This window comes from Delphinapterus leucas, chromosome 5 (assembly GCF_059928025.1).
Source record: "Delphinapterus leucas isolate spDelLeu-1000000601 "Yukka" chromosome 5, BTC_Dleu_Yukka2, whole genome shotgun sequence".
In the NCBI taxonomy this organism is placed as follows: domain Eukaryota; kingdom Metazoa; phylum Chordata; class Mammalia; order Artiodactyla; family Monodontidae; genus Delphinapterus; species Delphinapterus leucas.
Genome location: NC_143133.1, coordinates 111,760,083 through 111,787,727, shown reverse-complemented (window position 1 = coordinate 111,787,727; position 27,645 = coordinate 111,760,083). Strand labels below are relative to the sequence as shown.

Sequence of the window (27,645 nt, the reverse complement as noted above, 5' to 3'; positions counted from 1 at the left end):
TGGAAGCAGTCAAGATTGGCAAGCAACGGAAGGGACCTTCAAGACGGCAGAGGAGTAAGATGTGCAGATCACCTTCCTCCCCACAAATACATGAAGAATACATCTACATGTGGAACAACTGCTACAGAACACCTACTGAATGCTGGCAGAATACCTCAGACTTCCCAAAAGGCAAGAAACTCCCCACATACCTGGCCGAGTGTCTGACAGGGTCTTGGTGCTCTGGCCAGGTGTCAGGCCTGAGCCTCTTAGGTGGGAGAGCCGAGTTCAGGACATTGGACCACCAGAGACCTCCTGGTCCCACGTACTATCAAATAGCGAAAGCGCTCCCAGGGATCCCCATCTCAACGCTAAGACCCAGCTCCACTCAACAGCCAACAAGCTACAGTGCTGGACACCCTATGACAAACAACTAGCAAGACAGGAACACAGCCCCACCCGTTAGCAGAGAGGCTGCCTAAAATCATAATAAGTTCACAGACACCCCAAAGCACACCACCATATGCGGACCTGCCCACCAGAAAGAAAAGAACCAGCCTCATCCACCAGGACACAGGCACAGGCGCCAGTCCCCTCCACCAAGAAGACTATATAACCCACTGAACCAGCCTTAGCCACTGGGGGCAGACACCAAAAACAATGGGAAATATGAACCTGCAGGCTGCAGTTAAGCAAAATGAGAAGACAGAGAAATACACAGCAGATGAAGGAGCAAAGTAAAAATCCACCAGACCAAACAAATGAAGAGGAAATAGGCAGTCTACCTGAAATAGAATTCAGAGTAATGATAGTAAAGATGATCCCAAGTCTTAGAAATAGAATGGAGAAAATACAAGAAACATTTACCAAGGACCTAGAAAAACTAAGGAGGAAAAAACAGTGATGAACAACACAGTAAGTGAAGTTAAAAATTCTCTAGAAGGAATCAATAGCAGACTAACTGAGGCAGAAGAACAGATAAGTGACCCGGAAGGTCCAATAGTGGAAATAACTACTGCAGAGCAGAATAAAGAAAAAAGAATGAAAAGAATTGAGGACAGTCTCAGAGACCTCTGGGACAACATTAAACACACCAACATTCGAATTATAGGGCTCCCTGAAGAAGAGAAAAAGAAATGGACTGAGAAAATATTTGAAGAGATTATAGTTGAACACTCCCCTCATATGGGAAAGGAAATAGTTAATCAAGTCCAGGAAGTGCAGAGAGTGCAGAGAGTCCCATACAGGATAAATCCAAGGAGAAACACAAGAAACATATTAATCAAACTATCAAAAATTCAATACAAAGAAAAAATATTAAGAGCAGCAAGGGAAAAACAACAAATAACATACAAGGGAATCCCCATAAGGTTAACGGCTGATCTCTCAGCAGAAACCCTGCAAGCCAGAAGGGAGTGGCAGGACGTGTTTAAAGTGATGAAAGGGAAAAAACTACAAACAGGATTACTCTACCCAGCAAGGATCTCATTCAGATTTGAGGGAGAAATTAAAACCTTTACAGACAAGCAAAACCTAAGAGAATTTAGCACCACCAAACCAGCTTTACAATAAATTCTAAAGGAACTTCTCTAGGCAGGAAACACAAGACAAGGAAAAGACCTACAATAACAAACCTAAAACAGTTAAGAAGATGGTAATAGGAACACACATATTGAAAACTACCTTAAATGTAAATGGATTAAATGCTCTAACCAAAAGACACTGACTGGCTGAATGGATACAAAAACAAGACCCATATACATTCTGTCTACAAGAGACCCACTTCAGACCTAGGAACATATACAGACTGAAAGTGAGAGGGTGGAAAAAGATATTCCATGCAAATGGAAATCAAAAGCAAGCTGGTGTAGCAATTCTCAGATGAGACAAAATAGACTTTAAAATAAAGACTATTACAAGCGACAAGGACAGTACATAATGATCAAGGGATCAATCGAAGAAGAAGATATAACAATTGTAAATCTTTATGCACCCAGCATAGGAGCACCTCAATATATAAGGCAAATGCTAACAGCCATAAAAGGGGAAATCGACAGGAACACAATCATAGTAAGGGCTGTTAACACCCCACTTTCACCAACGGACAGATCATCCAAAATGAAAATAAATAAGGAAACACAAGCTTTAGATGACACATTAAACAAGGTGGACTTAATTGATATTTTTAGGACATTCCATCCAAAATCAACAGAGTACACTTTCTTCTCACGTGCTCATGGAATGTTCTCCAGGATAGATCATATCTTGGGTCACAAATGAAGCCCTGGTAAATTTAAGAAAACTGACATTATATCAAGTATGTTTTCCGACCACAACACTATGAGACTAGATATCAGTTACAGGAAAAGAATCTGTAAAAAATACAAACAGTTGGAGGCTAAACAGTACACTCTTAAATACCCAAGAGATCACTGGAGAAATCAAAGAGGGAATCAGCAAATACCTAGAAACAAATGACAGTGAAAACACAATGACCCAAAACCTATGGGAAGCAGCAAAGGCAGTTCTAAGAGGGAAGTTTATAGCAATACAATCCTACCTCAAGAAACAGAAAAAATCTCAACTAAACAACCTAACCTTACATCTAAAGCAATTAGAGAAAGAAGAACAAAAAAACCCCAAAATTAGCAGAAGGAAAGAAATCATAAAGATCAGATGAGAAATAAATGAAAAAAATGAAGGAAAGAAGAGCAAAGATCTATAAAACTAAAAGCTGGTTGTTTGAGAAGATAAACAATATTGATAAACCATTAGCCAGACTCATCAAGAAAAAAAGGGAGAAGACTCGAATCAATACAATTAGAAATGAAAATGGAGGAATAAGAACAGACACTGCAGAAATATAAAGGATCATGAGAGATTAGTACAAGCAGTTATATGCCAATAAAATGGACAACCTGGAAGAAATGGACAAATTCTTAGAAAAGCACAACCTTCCAAGACTGAACCAGGAAGATATAGAAAATATAAACAGACCAATCACAAGCACTGAAATTGAGACTGTGAATAAAAATCTGCCAACAAACAAAAGCCGAGGACCAGATGGCTTCACAGGCGAATTCTATCAAACATTTAGAGAAGAGCTAACACCTATCCTTCTCAAACTCTTCCAAAATATAGCAGAGGGAGGAACACTCCCAAACTCATACTACGAGGCCTCCATCACCCTGATACCAAAAACAGACAAAGATGTCACAAAGAAAGAAAATACTGGCCAATATCACTGATGAACATAGATGCAAATATCCTCGACAAATGCGAGCAAGCAGAATCCAACAGCATATTAAAAGGATCAAACACCATGATCAAGTGGGATTTATCCCAGGGATGCAAGAATTCTTCAATATACGCAAATCATTCAATGTGATAACACCATATTAACAAATTGAAGGAAAAAAGTCATATGATCATCTCAATAGATACAGAAAAATCTTTCGACAGAATTCAACACATTTATGATAAAAACCATCCAGAAAGTAGGTATAGAGGGAACTTACCTCAACATAATAAAGGCCATATATAACAAACCCACAGCCAACATCATTCTCAATAGTGAAAAACTGAAACCATTTCCACGAAGATCAGGAAGAAGACAAGGTTGCCCACTCTCACCACTATTATTCAACATAGTGTTGGAAATTTTAGCCACAGCAATCAGAGAAGAAAAAGAAATAAAAGGAATCCAAATCGGCAAAGAAGAAGTAAAGCTGTCACAGCTTGCAGATGACATGATACTGTACTTAGAGAATCCTAAAGACTCTACCAGAAAACTACTAGAGCCAATCAATGAATTTGGTAAAGTTGCAGGATGGAAAATTAATGCACAGAAATCTCTTGCATTCCTATACACAAATAATGAAAAATCTGAAAGAGAAATTAAGGAAATACTCCCATTTACCATTGCAACAGAAAGAATAAAATACCTAGGAATTTACCTATCTAGGGAGACAAAAGACCTGTATGCAGAAAACTATAAGACACTGATGAGATAAATTAAACAGTTGGAGAGATGTACCACGTTCTTGGATTGGAAGAAATAACATTCTGAAAATGACTATACTACCCAAAGCAATCTTCAGATTCAGTGCAATACCTATCAACCTACCAGAGGCATTTTTTGCAGAACTAGAGCAAAAAATTTCACAATTTGTATGGAAACACAAAATACCCCGAATAGCCTAAGCAGTCTTGAGAAAGATAAATGGAGCTGGTGGAATCAGGCTCCCTGACTTCAGACTATACTACAAAGCTACAGTAATGAAGACAGTATGGTACTGACACAAAAACAGAAATATAGATCAATGCAACGGGATAGAAAGCCCAGAGGTAAACCTATGCACATATGGTCACCTTATTTTTGATAAAGAAGGCAAGAATATACGATGGAGAAAAGACAGCCTCTTCAATAAGTGGTGCTGGGAAAACTGGACAACTACATGTAAAAGAATGAAATTAGAACACTCCCTAACACCATACACAAAAATAAATTCAAAATGGATTAAAGGCCTAAATGTAAGGCTAGACACTATCAAACTCTTAGAGGAAAACATAGAGAGAACACTCTGTGACACAAATCACAGCAAGATCCCTTTTGACCCACCTCCTAGAGAAATTAAAATAAAAACAAAAATAACGAAAGGGGACCTAATGAAACTTAAAAGCTTTTGCACAGCAAAGGAAGCCAGAAACAAGACAAAAAGACAACCCTCAGAATGGGAGAAAATATTTGCAAATGAAGCAACTGACAAAGAATTAATCTCCAAAATATAGAATAAGTTCATGCAGCTCAATACCAAAAAAACAAACAACCCAATCCAAAAATGGGCAGAAGACCTAAACAGGCATTTCTGCAAAGAAGATATACAGATTGCCATCAAACACATGAAAGGATGCTCAACGTCAGTAATCACTAGAGAAGTGCAAATAAAAACTACAATGAGGAATTACCTCACACTGGTGAGAATGGCCATCATCAAAAAATCTACAGAGAATAAATGCTGTAGAGGGTGTGGAGAAAAGGGAACCCTCTTGCACTGCTGGTGGGAATGTAAGTTGATACAGCCACTATGGAGAACTGTATGGAGGTTCCTTAAAAAACTAAAAATAGAACCACCATTCAACCCAGCAATGCCACTACTGGGCATATACCCTGAGAAAACCATAATTCAAAAAGAGTCATGTACCACAGTGTTCATTGCACCTCTTTTTACAATAGCCAGGACGTGGAAGCAACCTATGTGTCCATCAACAGATGAATAGATAAAGAAGATGTGGGATATATATTACAATGGAATATTGCTTAGCAATAAAAAGAGATGAAATTGAGTTATTTGTAGTGAGGCGGATGGACCTAGAGACTGTCATACAGAGTGAAGTAAGTCAGAAAGAGAAAAACAAATACCGTATGCTAACACATACATATGGAATCTAAAAAAAAAAAAAAATGGTTCTGAAGAACCTAGAGGTAAGACAGGAATAAAGATGCAGATGTAGAGAATGTAGCTGAGGCCGCGGAGAGGGTGAAAGGTAAGCTGGGATGAAGTGAGAGAGTGACATGGACATATATACACTACCAAATGTAAAATAGATAGCTAGCGGGAAGCACAGGGAGATCAGCTGGGTGCTTTGTGACCACCTAGAGGGGTGGGATAGGGAGGGTGGGAGGGAGACCCAAGTGGGAGGAGAAATGGGGATGTATGCATATGTATAGCTGATTCACTTTGTTATACAGCAGAAACTAACACACCATTGTAGAGCAGTTATACTGTAATAAAAGTGTTAAAAAATAGATTGGCAAGCAACTATTTAGACAGTATCATTTTTCAGCGTAAACTTCTCACTCATATAATATGTGGGGTATCCAAAGACACCTTTCTGGTCTTGTAGAAAATGAAATGCTCTTTTTAAGAGGCTTGACACTACTGAAACTAACTTTGTGTAAGGAATGGTATCCAATTCCATTTTTTTGCAGTAACTAAATTCCTAATCTTCCAAAATTAAGATATGTTAAATTACTGGGAATATTTCACAGGTATGGATAACTAATTGATTAGCAAAGTTTTAAAGCCTTTTTTGGCCTCTTTCCTGCTGAATAATTCCTGGTCTCTTTCCTGAGTAATGATCAAAATCTCTTGAGATTTTTCCACTTTCCACATGTGCAAACTTAATTTTATTGAGAGCTTACTGTGGGTCCCGTGTGCAGGAATCACTTTAATTTTCATTTTCTCTTCACATAAATCCTTTGAGATCTCTGTTGATTATCTCCACGTAGTAAGGGAGGAGCTAGGACTCAAACTCAAGCTTGATTCAAAAGCCTTCCTAAAAAATACTCTGCTTTTTATGTACTGCTTTAGTTTCTTGACATTAATAATGTAGCTCCAGTTTAATTTGACTTTTACAGTGGAATCAATGGATTTATACTGAATACTGAGACATTATAACATCTCTGTGTGCCGCTTCTCACCCCTGGGCTTTTGATGGGCCCAGAGGAGGTAATGGATTCGGAGAGAATATCCAGCCGCTGATGAGGGTGGCGACATGTGCTCAGTATCTTCTCAGCACCCCCTTCATTGAGCAGATCCGCCAGCCTGCTCTTTAGGGGAACATTTTCTATTTTCAAAGGAAATATGTACACATATATATATATTTTTAAGAAATTTCAAAGCAAATAATGGAGAAAAGTATATAGAAGAAAGGTAAATCTTCCCCAAATTCTACCATCCAGAGATAATCACCCTTACCCATTTAGATCTGTCTCTATATAAGCATAATTTTACATAAGTGGGATCAATTGTACATGCATTCTGATTTTTTTTTTAACATTAAATGCATTCAGTTTTCTGACAACATGGAGTGTTTAATGGTTACATAGGAATACCATGAGTGGATGGAGCACAGTTTTGTTTTTGTTTGTAACCAGTGTCCTATTAATGGACATTTAGGTGTTTACCAATCTTTTTTCTAATGTAAATGACTGCTCCTTTAACATGTATCTCAAGCACTTGTCCAAGTGTCTCTTTATAATAAATTCCCTGGGATACGGTTTCAGAGTCAAAGAGGGTGTAGATGACCCTCCGTCAGGGCAGGTGGCTCATTCATCTCTACGTTCTCATCAACCCTTGTGTTAGCCTTTAATGTCAAATTTTCCATTCTAATTGGCAACAAGTAATATCTCATTTAATTTATATTTCCTTGTTTACTAGTAAGTCTCAACAACGTTTCACATGGGTAGTAGTAACCCTAATTTTTCTCCCGTTTATGATTGTCTGGCCATGGCTTGTATACTATTAAAGCAAAACGTTGTACACTATTGACAGCATACTATAAAGAATGTGGTTAAATAAAAACAAACAAACAAGGAAACAACCCAGTTCTCTGTAGCAATTTCCCTTCAAGTTTGAAGAAACTTGTTTTCTGTTTTTCATTGTAATTTAATCCCTTAGAGAAGGGAGGGGGTTATAATCTCAACCTCTAAGAACCTTTTTTGTTAAAAAACCTTTGCTATGAGAATATTTTTATTAGAAGGGAACATTTCATTTTTAAATGCTTTTAATTAATTTTCAAACATTTGCATATCATGTCTCAGAAGTTTCTTGCTCATTTATGATTGTGGTTTAGATATAAAGTAATACAGCAGGAATGAAACTAAAGTTGTAGCTTCAGCTTTCTTTTGATAGGAAATAATTATTATTCACAATGCATTCTGATGCTTCGAAAGTTTGCAGCTTCTAGCAGAATTTTGTTAGCTTACTGTCTTGAGCTCTCATTACACACACACAAAATTTTGAAAAGAAACTTTTGTTGAGAGGATAATGGGGGCAGAGGCAGGGAGTGAGAAGCATATTAATGAAGCTGAGACTACATGGGGCTATCGAGTTGGTTAATTGAATCACATTTGTAGTATTTGTTTTTACTTAAGTTGTCTATCTAGAAAATACCACTTGAAGTTAGAGGCTCAGAGTTAATGGTTTACATATCTTCGTCTTTTTTAAAAAAGGATCATCAGGTCCAATTTTGCAAAATCGATACCATCTTAACACAATTAAAAAGGTTCACTTGAACAGTTTCCTCGAAAGCTGCCTGGAACGTTTACTGTTTTTCTTATTAGTGTGGATCTGCAAATATTCTAACTGGAACAGCGCAGAGAGGGATGTGCTATAAAGCAATATGGTGCCCATGTTCTCAAGCTGTTCCTCACTGGGAGTCACAGCTTTAAGATGTTCTCTCAGGAGCACCTGCTGTCTCCTCTTTTCCATTGTTCTGACAGATTGTGGAACCTTCCTCTTAACCTTGGAGTACATTCACCCGCTGCAGGAGATGTTGTGAAAGAACGAGATCAATCTGCCAGACCCGTATTTCACTTAGTGGCCAAAGTCAGAAATGCCACTGGGCATGAGAGGAGTCATGGCTAGTGATCATTTGTTCCTGCATAATTGCCCACTCCTGTCTTTAGCTCTCAAAGAATGGTGTCGTACTTGGAATATCCTTACCGTGTTACTTTTGTGAAGGCTTTAAAAGTTGCCATTGTTGCCACACATGCAATGAGGGAGGCGGCAGCCCATTGTTTTCCCTGCCAGCAGTGGGTGCATGACGGCCTTCATGCTGTATGCGTCTTAGCCTTTCATTCAGACGGGCAGAGAGCAAAGACTTTTTTGTGCTTCGCTCTATTGAATTTCATTTACAGTGTGAGTTTTTATATTAAGCATGTAAGAGCTAATGAGTAAAGAGATTGTCAGCTCTAAGGTATACCCTGTAATTTTCAACTCTTTGCTTTGTATGTCTTCTCTTTGTCTGAATCCATCTCCAGGGGTCCTGGCTTGCCTGGATGGCTATATGAATATAGCCTTGGAGCAGACAGAGGAGTATGTAAATGGACAGCTGAAGAATAAGTACGGGGATGCATTTATCCGAGGAAACAATGGTAACAGCCCTTCACTCTGCAGTTATATCCCATCCAAAATAGGATCACCAGCATGTTTTCTAGATAATTTAAAAGTTCAGTTTTAGTTTTGCTTTGTTTTTAAATTCTTATTACATCTCAGATCTTCAGTGTGGCTAGTTCTTTTTTGGATGCTTCATGGCATTTTGGAACTAGAAATTCTCTTCTTCCCTCCCTTTGCTGATGGTGAATTGAGGGGCCTTGGTACACTGACCCAGAGCTCTCTTCTCGAATACAGTGTGTTATATTCCCCCAACACGGCCTCTCACACTGGCGGTTGGTGCTCTGAGAATGGCCACTATTTCCCTGCTACCTTTGGTTTGGCAGTTAGCTTGTCTTGTTTCTCTATTAAGCATTCAGATGCTTTTTTTCTGTGGGAGATTTGTATCCTTTAGTTTGGCAGAAATGACAAAAGAGGAAATATGGTTCTGAAGTTACCCAGCTTTTTTAACAACTTATTACTGAAATGATTATTATGGTTACTTTCAAGTACCTGGTTTAAAAACACATTATCAGTAAAGTCATATTTGAATTTTGGGGTGGGGGCAGGGAAGACATCAAAACTGTGGGAATTATCCCTTGATTCATCCCCACTTTCTGGTCCCATCCCCCAAATGGAGCTCTGTGACTCTTGATTCAGGGTTTTTTATTGATGTGTATTCTTTAGTTCTGGGTAACTTCTTCAGCCCCCATAACACTTGGATCTCTTTGCTGTGAACTAAACATCCTGACTTTCATTGTAGTTACTCTACCTCCTGTCCTTACAATACCTTATTGCTTCACATTGTATCTTCATTTTATTTTATTTAATATTTTTTTATTAAAGTATAGTTGAGTTACAGTGTTGTATTAGTTTCCGGTGTGCAGCAAAGTGATTCAGTCATATATGTGTGCATATATAACTGAATATATATATTCTTTTCAGATTCTTTTCCATTATAGTTTATTGTAAGATACTGAATATAGTTCCCTGTACTATATAGTAGGACCTTGTTGTTTATCTATTTTATATATAGTAGTTTATATCTGCTAATCCCAAACTCCTAATTTATTCCTCCCCCCACTTCCTCTTTGGTAACCATAAGTTGGTTTTCTTTGTCTGTGAGTCTATTTCTGCTTTGTAAATACGTTCATTTGTATCATTTTTTTAGATTCCACCTATAAGCGATATCATATGATATTAGTCTTTGTCTGACTTATTTCACTTAGTAGGATAATCTCTAGGTCCATCTGTGTTGCTGCAAATGGCATTATTTTATTCTTTTTTATGGCTGAGTAAATATTCCATTGTATATATGTACCACATGTTTATCCATTCCTCTGTCAGTGGACACCAAGGTTGCTTCTATGTCTTGGCTATTGTAAATAGTGCTGCTGTGAACATTGGGGTCACATCATATCTTTATATATATACCTTTTTAGTCCTTCCAATGTGTAGAATTTCTTTTCCTATTTTCAATATTATTCTTATTTGACTCTTTCCATTGACTAAGAAATGTTAATGATCTTTCCCCATCTCAGTACAGCTGATAACAGCAGTCAGCTAGCTGCAGGTTCTGTGAGAGGTGATAGGATGCATCCTGTCATGTACAGACTGCATCTTGGACTTGGCCAGTTTCCTAGGGATGTTTTTACTGTCATTCTGATGCTTTCCTTTATATAACTTTTTCCATGGGGCAATCGGCTCCATGATTCACATCCTAGGCTCTTAAAGAGGATCCTGGCTTATTTAATTAATCTGTGCTATGTCCTTTGATCAGGATATCTCTTAATGTTCACTTTGCACAAACCTGTCAGAGTCTGAGTAGGTGTGGGGGGTAGGAGGGGAGGTACACCTCTGGTGAAAGCTTGGTCTCTAGTGACCAAGACATTGGATGTGGTCTGATTCTCATGTACTACATATTCAGTATACCCTGAAGAGTTCATGTGGGTGGTCGCGAGAGGACTAGCTGAGCAAAACTTCGGATAAACCAAAGGCTGATACTTTACAGGGAATTCAGAATAAGACAAAATAACAAATTCCTCAGCTCTTCTTTATCCTGATGCAATTAAAAAAGTAAACAGGAAGTTTAGTGATTATATCGAGGAGATGAATGAAAATATTTATTTTTTATTTATTCTTTATTTTGAATCTGAAGTCTGGCCTGGTAGATTTACTAATTTGCTTTAACCACCAATCATAATTGTTATACCTAGAATTATAAAACATTCGAAGATTCCAGAGACTTTCACGTACATTTTATTTTATCCCCTTGGTTGCGATTTGCAAATCCAGTCAGATGTATAGCTAAGATCAGAACACAGTCCTCTAAGACATCAAACCCAGGTCTAGAGTCATAAAATTAGTCTTATAATAGTTCTAGAATTTATTGTGTGGTTTGAAAATTCCTTTGAAATATGCAGAGGTGTCAGACTAAAATCTGCTTGCTTTTAAAACTTGCTATTAGGATACTTAGAAAAGTTTTTTTCAGTTTGTTCATTTTTTCTTTTCAGTGTTGTACATAAGTACACAGAAGAGGAGGATGTGAAGACACCTAGAGTGCCATACTTTTCACACTCGGATATGTTTTTTATTAAGTTTTTTGGTTCTTCTGTCATATAATTTGTCCTATTTTGTCATAGTTGGTGATTTTTCACTGACATGAGTGAGATAAATGTATAAAATTGTGGATTTAATTGTAAAGAGTTCTTTCATATTTAAGTTGCAGTCATTGTCTTTTACCTCTATGTCAGTGAGCAGAAAGCAAAAAGAATTTTCAAAAAAGAGAAAATCTTTTTCTCCCTACATGATTTGTAACTGAAGTCTCAGACAACACCATTTGATTTGCCTGCTTTGCTTGTGGGACTGACTGAAATGATGGACGTGAAGACAATTAAAACATTTGTAGAGACGGCTTCCTCTCTCCTGCTCTGTTCACCGTACAAAATGCTTGAGGGAAAATGTTCCACGAGGCATCCAGTTTCAGTCTCAGGCTGAAAAGGGTCCCTGAGACCAGATGCTCAGCCTCTGTTTCCATTATCTTTATAGGAAATAGAATTGGGCATCTAACCGTGGCACTTCCACAAAAGGAGTGGGAATCCGAATTGAGCTGGGGGAGAGATTCTAAAGGTTCCAACATGCTAGGTGTAGGTGTAAACGTTCCTTTTAAGCCAAGTCTGTGTGCACTCATCTTACATCTCCCCCGGGCAGTTCACGCCGTGGGTGATGGAGTCCGGGCATCCACGCCGCCCTCTCACTTTGTGAACACGGTGGAAAGCGAGGCCTGGAGTTTGTAAACTCATTCAGGTTCCAGTTGCTGTGCTGTGACTGGAAGAATTTCTCTGCGCTCTGGCTTAGGGAGGGGCTCCCGGGAAGCCTTTCTCTCCAGTCCCAGCTGGGTTTGATGTGACCTCATCAGAGCACAAGTGTCCACGTTGCTTGGCACGAGGCAGCCTCTCTGTGTCATGTGGCTCCTGCTGAGAGGGTTTCCCACTCTATTCATGACGTTTCCACAACCCTGCTGTATTCCCTGAACAGTTCACGCTTTCTCTCGGAACAACAAACACATCTGGGCACTGCGGTTGAACGAACACCAGACAATTGTGTGACCATCGTGTTGGCCTTCCTCCTCCTCCCCTCCCCCTTCTAAGCAGCAGTCCTGTTCCAGGAGTGCCGTGTGAGTTTCAACAGTTTCCTGGTTGAAGGATGTGCGGGCAGGATGGGGAAGGAGGGGAGGGAAGGGGCGGTGCTGGGTCTGGAGAGGCATGTGTGGTATTTTGTCTGGTTTTAGCTTAAAGATCACAGAGTAATTGGAAACAATTATTTTTTAATTAATAACTTAGGAAAGGTGAACAGAAACATTTCACAAGGTATTACTGCACACCAAAAATAAAACTATGCTTCAATAATTTATCACTCCTTGACAGAGGCTTGAAAAGGGTCCAGTCTGTAAGTACAAATCACCAATTTGCTCTTTTTATAAATGACTTCTTCTAAGGGGAAAGTGGATGTCCCTCCAAGTGCAGCATACATGTTCTCATTTGTTTTGTAGAACATGGGGCTGCCAGGTTACTGCATCCCTTCATTTACTCACATCAGCCTCTTCTAAAAGCAGTTCCATTGTTTTCTCCCACCAATCTGTAGCATCCTGTTTTTACTAACTTTTTCCCTGACCTCCCTTTCGGTATGTGTCTTCATTTTCCCCTTGCTGTCTCTCTGTTCTAATATCTGTATGGTGGAGTAGTGGTCTCAACCATGGAACTACTTTTAATCATGATCAACTTGGGGAAGTGCTACCATTTTTATGGTAATAAAGGACTGTATTATTCACTTGTACTGATGCAAGTTGTCCCCTGTGTATACCTTCACATAGTAGAACTGTGAAACAAAGTATAAAAGCTAAAATTACTTTTTTTCTTAACTGGAGTCTCCTAGAGGTCAGTGAATGATTTCCAATTGCATTGTAGCAAAGGCATTTGTTCTGGGTTGAAGAATTTTTCACTTGAGTAAATACATTTTTCCCTGTCTCTCTGCCCCCAAACTCTGGCCACCAGGCTCTGTCTCTTGGGCTGTGACAAAACAGTGTTTAGCGAGAAACAGAAAATTGTGCTTTTTTTTTTTTTAGACTATCTGACTTCATGTTCTGTTTTGGTCTTCTGAGCTGTTCCTTGGTTAATCTTCCAACAAGTCGAATTGATTCTTACTTCAAAACTGTTTATCCCAAAACAGAGCTGTTGACAAGTACAAATACAGATGGCAGACATGTGCTGTGATTTCCACATTCACATCTCAGCATTCAGGAAAGGAATGCTATTGAGAGATGGTTTACATCTTCAGCTTTTTCATCCAGGGCGATGTGGAGTGCATGCTGGGAGTGCTTCATTACGTGACAAATAGTCAGTGTTTAAGGGGTTTCCGTAAGGTCTGAGAACTCAGCGGCGATGACTTGCGTGTATGGTTTATCACCTGGGAGGCTATAATAATCTACTTTATAAGAATAAAAGTGACCTCTGGGGGGAAACATTGTCTTCGATAATCACACTGACTTACAAGTGACCTTAGTACAGCATTCAAGGCCGAAGGGCCAGTCTGTCCTCTTACCATGGGCTGACACTGACCTTTGTCCTCATAGAAAATGATCCTCAAAGTGTTGGCTAGCTCTTCTATTCAGAGGCAAATCCTGGCCCATTCTGTGGCCAGGACTAGTGTCCACAGCCAAACTGCATTAACCATCCTTTTTCTCTCCACGAAAAGAAATTGTTGGTGAAAGGAAAACAAACTACAGTTTTTATCTCCCTTGACCTTGTTTCTGGAGGGCCTGCACTCAACAGCATGGCTCTGACTACCTTTACTAAGATTGCCACCATCGTTGTTGAGCTAAACTCCACCTAAGAGTTTGGCTTGACTTCTGGGATCTGAATATCCAGCAGCTACTTTTATTCCAGTTTGTACCAGTACACAGCAGACGTGCGGCACTCACGCATGTCTCCGTTGTTGACCGACCAGCTTTGACTCACCAGTTGGAGTCCAGTTAGCCAAAGTGGGGGTGAGACCACAGAAGTGGGTGGGCAAGAGTGGCACATGCCAAGTGGCGGGACAGTGGATGTGACCCTGATACTTGCTCTGCGCCTCTCAGCCTGCTTCCCTGGTTTAGGAGATGGGGGAGGGGGCCAGGCAGTGGGATTTGAGGAAGTGGTAGCAGAAATCAGTGTCACATTTAGGGAATGATAACAGTAGGCAGGCACTGTGCTAGGTCCTGTGGGGAGAGTAAAGTAAATGTGACCCTGTTCACGTTCTCCATACGAAGTGTGCAGGTTTAGGTGTTTGTGGTAGAAAGTGGTGCCATCCTTTTTTTTTTTTTTAAATTGAGACAAATTTTGAGAATTCCTTTAAAACTCTACACACTTTAGGTGGATTTGATAATCTCAACTGTATGTTCATATCTTGCAATTCAAGATAACCTCAGGACTAGATAATTTTGAAATCTGATTGTCTCCATCTGTTTATCCCATTTCCTCACAGGCCCATATGGTTCAAACTCCCATCTTTATACACTTTTTTTTTTTTCCATCTAGCAAAAGCCAGATTTTTGGTTTCGATTCATCTGTCTTATTGAAAGATTATCTCTTCTTAGTAGTAATTTGGGAGTTATAGCAAATAGAAGGTGGACATATTCTAGGACCTTCATAAAATCATAAAACACTGGAGCAGCTGAGATAGAACATTTTGTAAACAAGATAGGTCTTGTTTACAAAATGTTCAAATCCATATGGACTCCATTTCTTCCAAGTTTCATAATGGAATGGATGCTGGTGAGTTTAGCAAAATATTCTACCAATAATTTGGATTAAAGGCGGGGCCAGTTTGTGAAAAGTTTACATAAAATAATTTTAGAGAAACTGTTTTACTACCATCATGTGCAGCGTTCCAAATTACTATTCAGTGTTTACATCAAATAGAAGTCCTACTGAGCTTGTAATAAAGAAAAAATAAAAAATTTGTAATCGGCACGTTGAGTGGATGTTGCTAGGGTACCAGACTTTTTTTTTTTTCCAGGTGGTGTGTCAGTCATAAACAACACCCAAATCTCAGTGGTTTGAAACAAATGATTTTCACTCATGCTGTACATCCACGGGGGCCTGTAGTTAGGACTCTGCTCATGTGGTCACCTGGGGGCCGAGGCAGAGGGAGGCAGCACCTTATGTTTCTAGCATCTCAGCGTGACTCAAGGCTTGGTGCCCTGGCAGAAGAGCGCAAAGCATCACGCCCTGGCTCTTAAATGCTTCTGCTTAGAAGTGACACCAGTCACTCCCACTCCCATCCTATTAGCCAAAGGAGGTTACATGGCCGTGGTTTACCTTAAGTTTTCAGTAAAGTATAATCTTTTCATGGACCTAGACGGAGAAGAAACCAGAAATATCGGTGAACAATGTTCATATTTATTACAGCATGTGTATTAGGGTTCTCCAGAGAAACGGAACCAATGGGGGGGTGTGTATATCTGTCTATCCATCCATCCATGGGGGGCAGGGAGGGGACATTTATTTTAAAGGACTGGCTCACACAGTTGTGGAGGCTTGGTATTTCAAAATTTACAGGGTAGGCTGGAGACCTGGGGAGGAATTGCAGTTCGAGTCCAAAGGCAGTCTGGCAGAATTTCTTCTGGGGAGGTCAGGTTTTTTTCTATTAAGGTCTTCAACTGATTAGATGAAGTCTGGCCACATTATGGAGGGTAATTTTGCATTACTCAGAGTCTGCTGATTTAAATGTTAACCTCATCTAAAAAATACCCTCACAAAAACATCTAGAATATTTGACCAAAAACTTCAGTACCGTGGCCTAGCCAAGTTGACTCATAAAATTAGCCAGCCCAGAATGTTAACTACATCCTTTGCATTATAAATTTTTCTTACAGACTGCAAAAAGTCTCAGATTTTTATTGCCTTGAAAAAAATCCTTTTTTCGTTGACAGGGGTTGAGGGACTTGGGTTCCTAGTGCCTTAACTACTTCTTCACTAGATTCCAGAGGAAAATAGTGATCGTTCCTTCCATAGTTTCTGAAGCTGGGTGTGGATAGGTTGGTTTGGTTTTGTTGCAGGATAATTTAAAAGTTCCCTATATTTCTGGATTTAAAAGAAAACGCAAAAGGTAAGAAAATCCTTTCCATGGAGCAGGTAAACATGATCCCAAGCCAGACACATATGTTTTCTGTCCACATATTGTGGAGAGCCATGGAGCCTTTCATGTACATCACAGCCATACCCTGTGTCAGCTGTGTCTCAGAGGCACAGGGTATATTACATCTAAAACTGAACCTCATCACTTTTCAAACATTAGGTTGGTATGGCTCTCACTTTCAGTATATTTGAAACCCATTTTAAGTATCTTTATCCTGAGAAAGCGAATGTGCTTCCTATTTGTCCTGACCTTTGAGCTGAGCAAGCCTGCCTCACACCCTCTTCCCAGTCTCTCTGTCATGAGCACAGATGCAGAGATTTCTGGGATGATTTCCCCACCTTGGGAGTGCGGTAGAAGATCCCCACGGGATCACACCTCCGCCCTGACCTCAGGAACCGACTGGGCAAGTCCTCACAATCTCCCTCTGTGGTCACTGAACAAGGCAGTTGCCTTTCCCAGACGCTGAAGCCTGAAGCAAAGAAGATCCGAAACTTGCCTGGGTCACTTGGGGAGTGGCTGCGACTAGAATAACAGTTCCCACTGGTATTTGATCAGGCTCTTTTTTTTTTTTACATCTTCATTGGGGTATAATTGCTTTACAATGGTGTGTTAGTTTCTGCTGTATAACAAAGTGAATCAGTTATACATATACATATGTTCCCATATCTCTTCCCTCTTGTGTCTCTCTCCCTCCCACCCTCCCTATCCCACCCCTCTAGGAGATCACAAAGCACCGAGCTGATCTCCCTGTGCTATGCGGCTGCTTCCCACTAGCTATCTATTTTACGTTTTGTAGTGTATATATGTCCATGCCACTCTCTTACTTTGTCCCAGCTTACCCTTCCCCCTTCCCATATCCTCAAGTCCATGCTCTAGTAGGTTTGTGTCTTTATTCCCATCTTACCCCTAGGTTCTTCATGACCTTTTTTTTTCTTGTTAGATTCCATATATATGTATTAGCATACAGTATTTGTTTTTCTCTTTCTGACTTACTTGACTCTGGAGGACAGACTCAAGTCCATCTACCTCACTACAAATATCTCAATTTCATTTCTTTTTATGGCTGAGTAATATTCCACTGTAAGTGTCCATCATCGGATGAATGGATAAAGAAGATGTGATCAGGCTCTTAAGTGCTGAGTTCCATCGACTCCTCTGTTGATTGTACGTTTAATCAATAAATCAATGTTCTCTTTACTCATCGTCCCAGTAGTCGCAATAAGAAGGCCCCAAGGTGTGTGCGGTCCTCTGCGTTCAAAGATGATGTTGCTGACAGTGATTTGTTGGCGCTCCGCTTGGGTGTGACAGGAAAGATCAATAGGCAGCCAACAGCCCTTTACACCCCGGCCGAGGTACAAGCTGCCCTGGGGCTGTGTCTGCAGGTGCTGCGTCTTGAGTTTTTTGACATGACTGTCTTTTAGAATTTGTTCCCCCCGCCCGCCCCCGGAGTCTCCTGAATCCTAATTTCTACACGCCAGGCTGTTTCCCAGCAGACCTTTGCTGCATCTTCATGTTAGAAGCTGCATCGTCGGACCCAGTAAGTACGTGAGAGAGATGGAGACGGACTGTGTGCAATGGGATCTCCTTTTCCTCCCCGACCCAGCTCTGGCTGCATCCATTGTCCTTGGTCACAGGTACATGCGCTCAGATGTCAAATAAAGACTGAAACAGTTTGGTGCCCTTTCTAGAGTGAGATTTGCCGTGCTGCCTGACCACCCTCCTCTGCACCCTGTCACACCCACAGTGTGAGCTCAGGGGTCCCTCGCCCCCCACCCCTTGAAGCAAGACCCAACCCATGAAACCGCCACACCCAACACATGGGGCTCAGAATCCAACCGGGTCGTGTTGTGTTTCCTGTTAGATACATTTTACTTGACAAGTTTACTGATGACTCCTCTTTTGCTGTTCTCCTTACCATCTTTCACTTTATTATATAACTTAAAAAAAAAAACAAAACACTTTTCACTGAAGCTGATCACTTTGAGAATTGTGATGGAAAAGTCCAGGATGTAGAAAGGTGTAGCGGGCCTCCATCAAAATGTCCTATTGTGTTTGCATTTTGGAGAAAAAGAGAAACATCTATTTTAAGAACTATTTAAAATACTTCTTAAGAATGGGTGAGAAGCTGAGTGAGAACAGGTGCTTTTCCCCTGATCAGAACAGTGTTTTCGCAAATGAACCTGTTTTGCCCGTTCAGAGAAATGAAAGTATTGTTTTAACTGAAAAGGAAAACTAAGGTAAATAATCAAGCCATCAGACAGAGAATTTAAAAACCATTCTTTTTATTATTGAATAAAACCCAGAACAGACTCTTAATATGATTCCTTTTATTATTGTCATTCATTCCCCTTTAACGGAGTGAAACTTAACTCCAAACTAAGGCGTTCTCTTCTCTTCTTGCACCATCTCCCCTGTGTTGTGGGAGAGACCAGCCTTGAGACTACAGTTCCTGTTCCTGACATCACACCTCCCAGCTTATACAGGCATCATTTCTCTCCAAGTTGCTCTTCTGTACGTCATGTCGATTTCTGTATTTTTCGAACAAGCTGACCCTACCTCGAGCTTTCCGTGCAGGGGGAGGAGATGTGCCACAGTCACGGCTGACCTTCAGTGGAGGAAGGGCCCATCCCACAGGTAGTGACCCCTTGCGGGGGGATGGTGGGTGAGTGTCACTGATGTGGGTGCTTTAGGAATTTAACAAAACATGAAGAAAGAAGTTCCTCTCTGGCGCGTGTGGAGGCATGAGAGACACACCACTCCAGTTTAGATAGAAAACAGCGGGGAGACTAGATGGATTTTAGAGCCATTGTAGACTGGAGGCTCCTTGCAGGTAGGGCTGTGTTTGGCTTTGTATTTCCAGTGCCTGAAAGTGTCTGGCTCTTTGGTGTTTGTTTGCTGTCTTCTTGATGACAAGTAACACAGAAACACAGTCCTGACGCCCTTAAATAATTTACCTGGGTCGTTGGCAGGCATTTTTGCTTCCAGATAGACATGCTCTCATCCTCAGGCCCACTGTTATATATTACTGGGAAGTTTGGAAACACTGGCAAAGGCAGGGTACGGTGCTATTCCTTCATTTCCTAACTGGCTGGCAGCTCGTCCCACTACAAGGAGGTCATCTGACACATTTTTGGCTTGCCTGGGTGACAGTTTCATCCCTTAGAAATCAGAAGAAACACCAAGGAGGGTTGATACTGGGCTCAGAGGAGGAAATGCTCACCGACAGAGAAGTGATGGGAACTGGGGAGAGTGACTTTGTCACATAAAATAAACATGAATGTAGTCAGACGTGTAGCCCAGCCTTTAGGAAGGCAGATAGCCAAAAGTTCAGAGAAAACATCATCTTGTGAGAGGAGACTCCAGAAGGTTAGAAACCTTCATAAAGTTTTTTCCGGTACAGAAACTCCAAAGAGAAGGTGAAGGATCGGCCTTCAGAGAGTTCCCCGTGATACCGATACCGATACCGATACCAATACCGATACCAGCTGATTTCATGCTGGCCACTGTTCTAAGCTCACAGCAACCCCACGAGATAGACATTATTCTTCCTTTTGCAAATGAGCAAGTTGAATCACAAAGACGGACTTGCTTGGCATCACCCAGCTAGTAAGTGGCAGGGGTGGGATTTCCACCCAGCAGTCTGATTTCAAAGACCCTGAATAACCCACCACCTGAATATGTCAAGAAGCCCAAACCACAAATGAGCTGAGGCTTTTCAGAATAAAGTGAACCACCAAGGGCTAGGCCACTTGTTAACGGGGTGCTACCAGGTGGTAAGAAGACCAGGCTACTCTTTATTCTTAAAAAAAAAAAAAAAATCTCCAAGCTGAAAACATTCCTAGGAGAGAAAGAGAATCCACCAAGAGACAGGAGACTGTAGCTCGTCCAAGTTAACTCATTGAATTATGTCCCCCCGCACAAAACAACTTGCTGGTGACCTTGAGGAAACACTGTTAGGAGTCTGTGAGATCCAAGAAAACAAGAGGCAAGCAAGTGCCCTGGTTTTAAAAAAGGAAGAAGAGGTTAGGAAAACAACGGATCTGTGACTTGAGGTTACAACCTTTCAAATTCTTCTGAGGTTACTCAAAATAGAAAAAGAGGAAAAAATGGGGTGATTTTTAGGAGGCACTTTGGGTTCACTTGAAGAAGGCATGCCAAGACCACATTAGTATGGTTTTGAGCAGCTACACTAGAGGAAGATCACTGTGACACCACCATCATCACCATCGATGTCATCCCAGCTAACAGCCATCCAGCCAGGCACTGTCTAGAGCACTCGGCTTACATCACCTCATTTCATCCTCAGAACCAGCCACCCTATGGCATAGCCACGGTCTCTCTCTCTCTCTCTCGCTCTCCTCTCTCTTTTTTAAAATATATTTTATTAAAGTATAGTTGATTTACAATGTTGTGTTAATTTCTGCTCTACAGCAAAGTGATTTCGGTTATACATATATATTTTTTTTCATATTCTTTTCCATTATGGTTTATTACAGGATATTGAATATAGTTCCCTGTGCTATACAGTAGGACCTTGTTGTTTATCCATTCTTTATATAATAGTTTGCATCTGCTGACCCCAAACTCCCACTCCTTCCTTTCCCCACCTGCCCTCCCCCTGGCAACCACAAGTCTGTTCTCTATGTCTGTGAGTCTGTTTCTGTTTCGTAGATACGTTCATTTGTGTCATATTTTAGATTCCATATATGTGATATTATATGGTATTTGTCTTTCCATGGTCTCTTAATCTTACCACACTGAACAAAATTTCTCAACCTTGTGGACAAAAATAAAATAAAGAAGTTGTTGGTATGCTTGAAGGATTTGTAACTGATTCTTGGAAAAGAAACTACATAAATAAACACACCTGGGTGAGCAACTGCACTTAAAATGAGTTGCAATCTTCTGTTCTTGGTTCTATACAGTTTCATATTTTCATCAGTTACTCAGGTAAAAGGATCAAAGATTTTTCAGATGATGTAGTATAAGCAGGAACAGATAATAGAAATAGAATCAAGAATTGAAAAGCTTAATAATCTAGAATAAGAGAAGGAAAGCAATAAACTGGAAACAAAAAGCAGTTCAATTAGGGTTTGGGTTTTTTTTTAAGCTACATAACACAGTTTGTATTATTGAATGATTGAATCTCATTGTAGGAAGGAATTGTTGGCTCTCTAGCTCACCCAAGCAGCCCCACTCAATAGTTCTCCAGGCCAATGTTTTTCAGTCCGCGTGATATGGCACTGGAGATGAAATCAATTTAGTGGATGAAGTTCAGCATTTTAAAAAAGTAAAATAGAGGGACTTCCCTGGTGGTCCAGTGGCTAAGATTCCCCACTCCCAATGCAGGGGGCCTGGGTTCGATCCCTGGTCGAGTAACTAGATCACGCACGCGTGCCTCAACTAAGACCTGGCACAGCCAAAATAAGTAAATAAATATATTTTTTTAAAAAAGTAAAATAGAAAGAATAACCCAAGGTGCACCATAGCAATTAGTGGTAGTAGTAGTTAGACTTTTGTTTCCATTTTATTCTCAATCACGTATGCATGTGTATGGTGGTGATATAAAATATATTATCTACTATATGTATATACTATAATATATACTATGTATAATATTTAATAAATAGTATATTATATGTACTATGTATAACATATACATTATACATATACTATGTATAATATATATATAAAATTTTCTGAAGATTGTGGTTGAAAATTTGAAAGCCACTGCTATGGCCCATTCTTAAATACCTTTCTTTCATTGCTTCATAAGTAAGACACTATCTACATGAAAATCTGCAGACTTCTACTTTGTATTTGTACAGATTTGACTCATAGGAGGATTTTTTCTATTAATATTGAATTTAAATTTGTTCTGAGCTTGAGCACATTCGTTGTCTCTCAGCCCTGCCACATACTGGCCAGAAGGTCTTTGCTCAAACAATTTTACGTCTTTAATCCAAGATATCCAAATATTTTGGATTAAATGCTCTTCTTCTTCATAATCCTTAAATTTACCTTGGACAAACCTAATCTCTTCTTGTCAACCCTTCAGCTATTTGAAAACACCTCTCATAAATCTTCTCCCCCGTCCATCCAACTGCACTTCGGAAATGCAGGTTCAGAGTCCACAAGCCACTCCGGCCACTCTCTTCTAAATGCACTCCAGTTTGCATATGTTTATTCTGTTTTATTTATTTTCTTCTGTATACTCATTTTAAAGTAAGTATGCAACGTGAAAAGTGGCATGCAAGCAATGAACATAGCCGTGTTGGGTGAAGGAACTTATGGACAATGACTTTGCTGCTTCAAAATTGTTTTTTTTGAACATCTTTATTGGAGTATAATTGCTTTACAATATCAAAATTGTTTTTAATGTTAGTTTAGACCCATCTTCCACAGAAATAAAGCAGGGTGCCCAGAATCTAATTCCAAATGTAGACTAGTGATCTTGGAATATGAAGAACATATTCTTGTTCAAAAGACAAAATTGCACTAAGAAGTTTTGGGTTGTTTTTAGTGACATGCTTGTAGTTTAAAACTCTAAATTTTTTTGTTTGTTTTGTTTTGTTTTTTATGCCTGCTGGTGAACCATATCTCTACCATCTTGGGTTGGTGCCATTGGTTTTTTTCTGACCTAAGTAAAGCACTTAACATTTGTCCTTGTTTAATTTCATCTTGTTAGATTCAGCTCATTGCTCCAGCCTGTCAAGATCGTTTTTCATTATTATTCTGTTGTGGGGTTGTCTGCCTGCTCATCCCAGGGCTGGTCACCTACAGGCCAGAGTCACATGCCCGCCACACCTCCCTCTCTCAGCCCTGGGGGAGGGGCCACAGGGAGCCCCTCGCCAGGTGACATGAAGGAGATGACAATAAGTATCCTTTCGGAGATCCTGCAGCCAGTTTATCATCTCCCTAGTTATCCTTGTGTTATTTTAGCCCATTTTTCTCCTTATGGTCCATAAAGATAATAAGTAGGCAACTGGTTATACTTACCTTTCTTACTTAGCTTCTAGGAAGCTCAGAGCCTGTGCCAATTATCCATTTTCAATGGGTCTAAGCCATTCAAAATCGATAGAAATAAACTAATAACATATGTGGTAAAAAGCTTTTGTTTTTAAATGATGTACTTCTATAATATATGTAATTTAAAAGAATCTGGCTATATAAATCCCACTTGGGACTGTTCCTATCTTGTATATTTCAAATAGAGTTTATTTTTATACGCATGGCACAGAAAAACAAAACACTAAAGGAGCGGCCATATTTGAATTTTGTTTAGACAAAAACTATGTTCGAATAATTAATAGTTTCTGCTTAACTACAGATCCTTCAGTAACACACGTGTGAATTTGACTTTGGGAGGGAGATAGAGGTGTTTTGGTGGAGGAATTAGTACTGATGCGCCATCTTACCCTGTGAGATAAGCAAACAAGTCAGCAGGAGATTTAGTGAAATGATGACATTAAAGTGGTATTGTTGGCTCAGCTCAAGGTAGACCTTTCATTAAACTGAAGGGTGCTATTGCTACATGGATTTTGTCCCCTTCACAGCAATGTTTTCATGTGAAGAGAGAATTAAGTACTGGCCTAGGAATTGGGAAGGCTGGTGTTTCTCCTTCCAGCTTTCCTGCTCGGAAGCAAATGAGCACATTTCTCTAAGATGCCTCAGACTCATGCAGACGTGGGCCCCCCTCACGTATTAGAGGTGTGTGCAGAGGACGTCAGTGATTCGGTAAAGACACTGGCCAGTCTCCCGGTAGCAAGTGCAGGTGTAGTATTAGCGGCTGTGCGGCACTGCCCTAGAGGCCGACTTCTACTGCGATTTAACGGGAGGTCAGTGAACGAGGCCTGTCCGTTTCAGGTGCCCGTTTAGTAGAAGAAAGGGCTGTGTTAACAGAATGTGACAGAACTCCAGTGGGTATGGGGGGAATTTGGACCCGGCTCCGGAGTTGAGGGTCATAAAGCCAAAGAAGGAATTTGTCCTTCAGAAATTGACTATAAAAAGTGAACCAGAGAATCGTCTTTGGAGTTTGGTCTTTGTAGGTGCCTTGAAAAATGTTTTTTAAAATTTTCTCAATTTTGATGAAGGGCCTTCACGTTCAAAGATCCTGGTATTCTCCATTGGCAAGGGAGGGCGGGGTGGAGGGTGCTAATCAAACAATCTGCTTCTTTTTGATGCAGGCTGGATAAGAGGTTTGGATCACTTCCGTAAAGGGGAAACTTAGAGAACCCCCCTTGTCGGGACTGCTTCCGTGGTGGGACAGAAAAAGGCAGTGTGAAGGGCAAGAAAGTGAAGGATGATACTTAGGTACTAGAATAAGCATGTTCTTTATTTTAAAAAGAGGGAGAAAAAAAGGGAAAAAGAAAATACATCCTTAGAATTTTAAAATTTCTTTAATTTGAGAACATCTGCCATGGAGGGAAGGATGGAAAACATTTGACAATGTGCAGTACTGAGGCGCCCTTACCTCCAGTTATGCTGCGGGCTTTTTACCTGCAGCCTCTGAAGGAGTGGATTTGCCCATTTACGTTAGGTTTGCAAGTTCAGGATGCGAGTTCCTCCCTGAGGGGAAGTTCTCACGGGGTGTCCTACTTACCCAGAGGGCCTTCCAAACCCTGGTCCAAGAAGCAGAAAACTGAAGTCTCGCTGCCACCCGTAATGTACTCTTTAGAACCCTCACAACCCACACTCCCTGTATACTTCAGTTTTCTGGAACATTGATGGCAGCTGTAACAGCACAGGGGTTGGGCCACAGGTTCCAGAGCTCCTCCGCTTAGGAGCAATGTGACCTCAGACAAGTTGTCCTAATCTTTCTATGCCTCGGGCTGTAAAGTGGGAGAGTATTAATACATAGTTTATAGGGTCGTTGTGAAGATTAGATGAGTACATACAAGTGGAGTTAGATGTGTGCCTAGCACATAGTAAGAACTCAACAATTGGGAGCTATTATTCCTCCTTCCCTGGGAAGGTTGGAAGAGGATGATTAAAATAAATGAAACACATAGAGTTCTGAACACAGAGATGCATGCACCTTAGCTTCTGTCTGTGCGAAATTATTTAACAGATAGCCTCACAATAAGCGTGGTACTGTGCTATGTATTGGAGCTTAGCAACTTTAAGATGAATCCTACCCTCCAGGGGTTTAGCGCTTGGGTGGTAGAGAAGATAAGCACACAAAGACGATCAGTTGCAATGCAGGGCCGTGAGGGGGACCAAGTGGCCACATGAGGATAAAGAGTATACATGGTGTAGGATACTTAAAAAAGGCTACAGAACAGTCATAAACGAATTACTTGACGACTGATCTTTGAGACTAATTTTTGGCATCCAATCACAAGATGTGAGTGTTTGGGTTTTTTGAAAAGGGAAAAGGAAATTCTTAACCAACCCCCAGACACTCCTTCTCTGTACTTCCATAGTCGTATGTGATTCTATCTCCGCTGATCATTTGTCCCATAGTTTTGTGATTATCTGCTGATGCTTTAGTCTCCACCTCCAGCATTACAAGGCAGATGTTGTGTTATTCATCTTGATAGCCCAGCCCTGTGTACATGGCCTGCACTTAGTAGGCATTTAGGAAAGGTTGGCTGAGGAGTGGATGAGGCTAAGAGGGCATTTTCAGCATGTCTAAGATTGAACGCTATCTCCCCTGTTTCAGATATAGGTTATATTTTTCGTTCAGGCTTTCTAAATACCAATTTTTAAAAGCCCCTCCTTTGTCTCCATACAAACAGTCTCCAGATCTTACCGGCTCTTCCCTTTACTTCCATTTCCTCCCAACAACATCACTGGCTCCAACACCCTACATCAGGCATGCCTCATTTTATTTCCGGATAATTACAACTAACGCGATCCGTTTTTTCCCACTTTCACACCATTGTGCAATCTCTTTCTCCGGCTTTGAATGTTCTACTACCCTTCTCTATCTACCCAAACCCCACCTAACCTCTAAGATCCACCATCTTTTCTTGTTTCTAGTTGAAATCTCTCTCTCTGCTCTAAATTCTGGTAGCCTGGCTTTAATCTCCCTTCTGATAACAGCTGTGATTTATTGCTATGCATCATTATACAAGGACACCTAGTCCTTACAGTGTCCTTGTGAGAAATCTAATCATCTCCCCATCTCAGAGATGGGAAAACTGAGGTTCATCAACATTAATTAACTTGCCAAGACCACACAACTAACTTGCTGTCTGACTTCTTTCTTCTACACCCTGCCACCCACCCCAAGTAAAACGTTAACTCCTAGAGAGAAGAGATACTGCTGACACTTTCTCACATTAGCCAACTCTCTGTAAGTACTTTTTTTGCAAATAGTAAGGAACTATTGATTTGTTTTAAAGTCCTGTTCGTCTGTATTGCTCTTTAACAGGGAGAATACAGGAGGGGATAATTGGGTAGAGAAAAAGCACCGAAAGATTCTTTTCTTCCAATGGAAGAAAGTGCATGGCAGCATGGAGAAGGAAGCAAGTCGACAAGCCTGCGACATTTACATAAATGTCCATCAATTTCCCATGTTTAAGTAAATTAAAGTCGAGTTCAAAGAAAATTGTGAAAATTTTTCTCTTTTCTTACACTGATTGTCCCAGAACCCCAGAAATCTGTAGTTTTAATAAAATTTTTATTTCTGAATATTGCAATGCTCACCACAATAACGATACTAGAATAGCCATATCTACCTACAAACACCAATCAATGTCAATGGAAATTCATGACCAAGGCATGAAAAAGGAACAAAGGGTGTTAATAAGTTGCCAAAGGCAGGGCCTTCCCTGGTGGTCTAGTGGGTAAGACTCCACGCTCGCAATGCAGGGGGCCCAGGTTCGATCCCTGGTCGGGGAACTAGATCCCGCATGCGTGCCACAACTAAGAGTCCGCATGCTGCAACTATGAGCCCACACGCTGCAACTAAAAGATCCCTCATGCCACGACTAAGACCCGGCGCAGCCTAAATAAATATTAAAAAAAATAAGTTACCAAAGGCACATTCTCCATTTCTCCCTTTCAGAGGCCTCTAAACATGAAGAAAATGTCCCAGGGATGG

At 40.5% G+C, this 27,645-nt stretch overlaps 1 protein-coding gene across 3 annotated transcripts in view; it reads left to right on the top strand.

The window, feature by feature from the left end:
• The window catches only part of LSM6 (LSM6 homolog, U6 small nuclear RNA and mRNA degradation associated), a 41,124-nt gene extending 14,012 nt beyond the window's left edge, over positions 1 to 27,112 (top strand). For 2 of the 3 annotated variants that reach the window (XM_022599673.2, XM_022599674.3), the window contains exons 3-4: positions 8,807 to 8,920; positions 11,432 to 11,833. In XM_022599673.2, the coding sequence (XP_022455381.1) occupies positions 8,807 to 8,920; positions 11,432 to 11,466 (149 nt within the window). In that variant the 3' untranslated portion in view covers positions 11,467 to 11,833. Of the gene's footprint in view, positions 1 to 8,806; positions 8,921 to 11,431; positions 11,834 to 26,973 lie in introns of those variants that run through there. The other variant, XM_089912402.1, reaches the window with a different exon arrangement.
• The last annotated feature ends 533 nt before the right edge of the window (positions 27,113 to 27,645 follow it).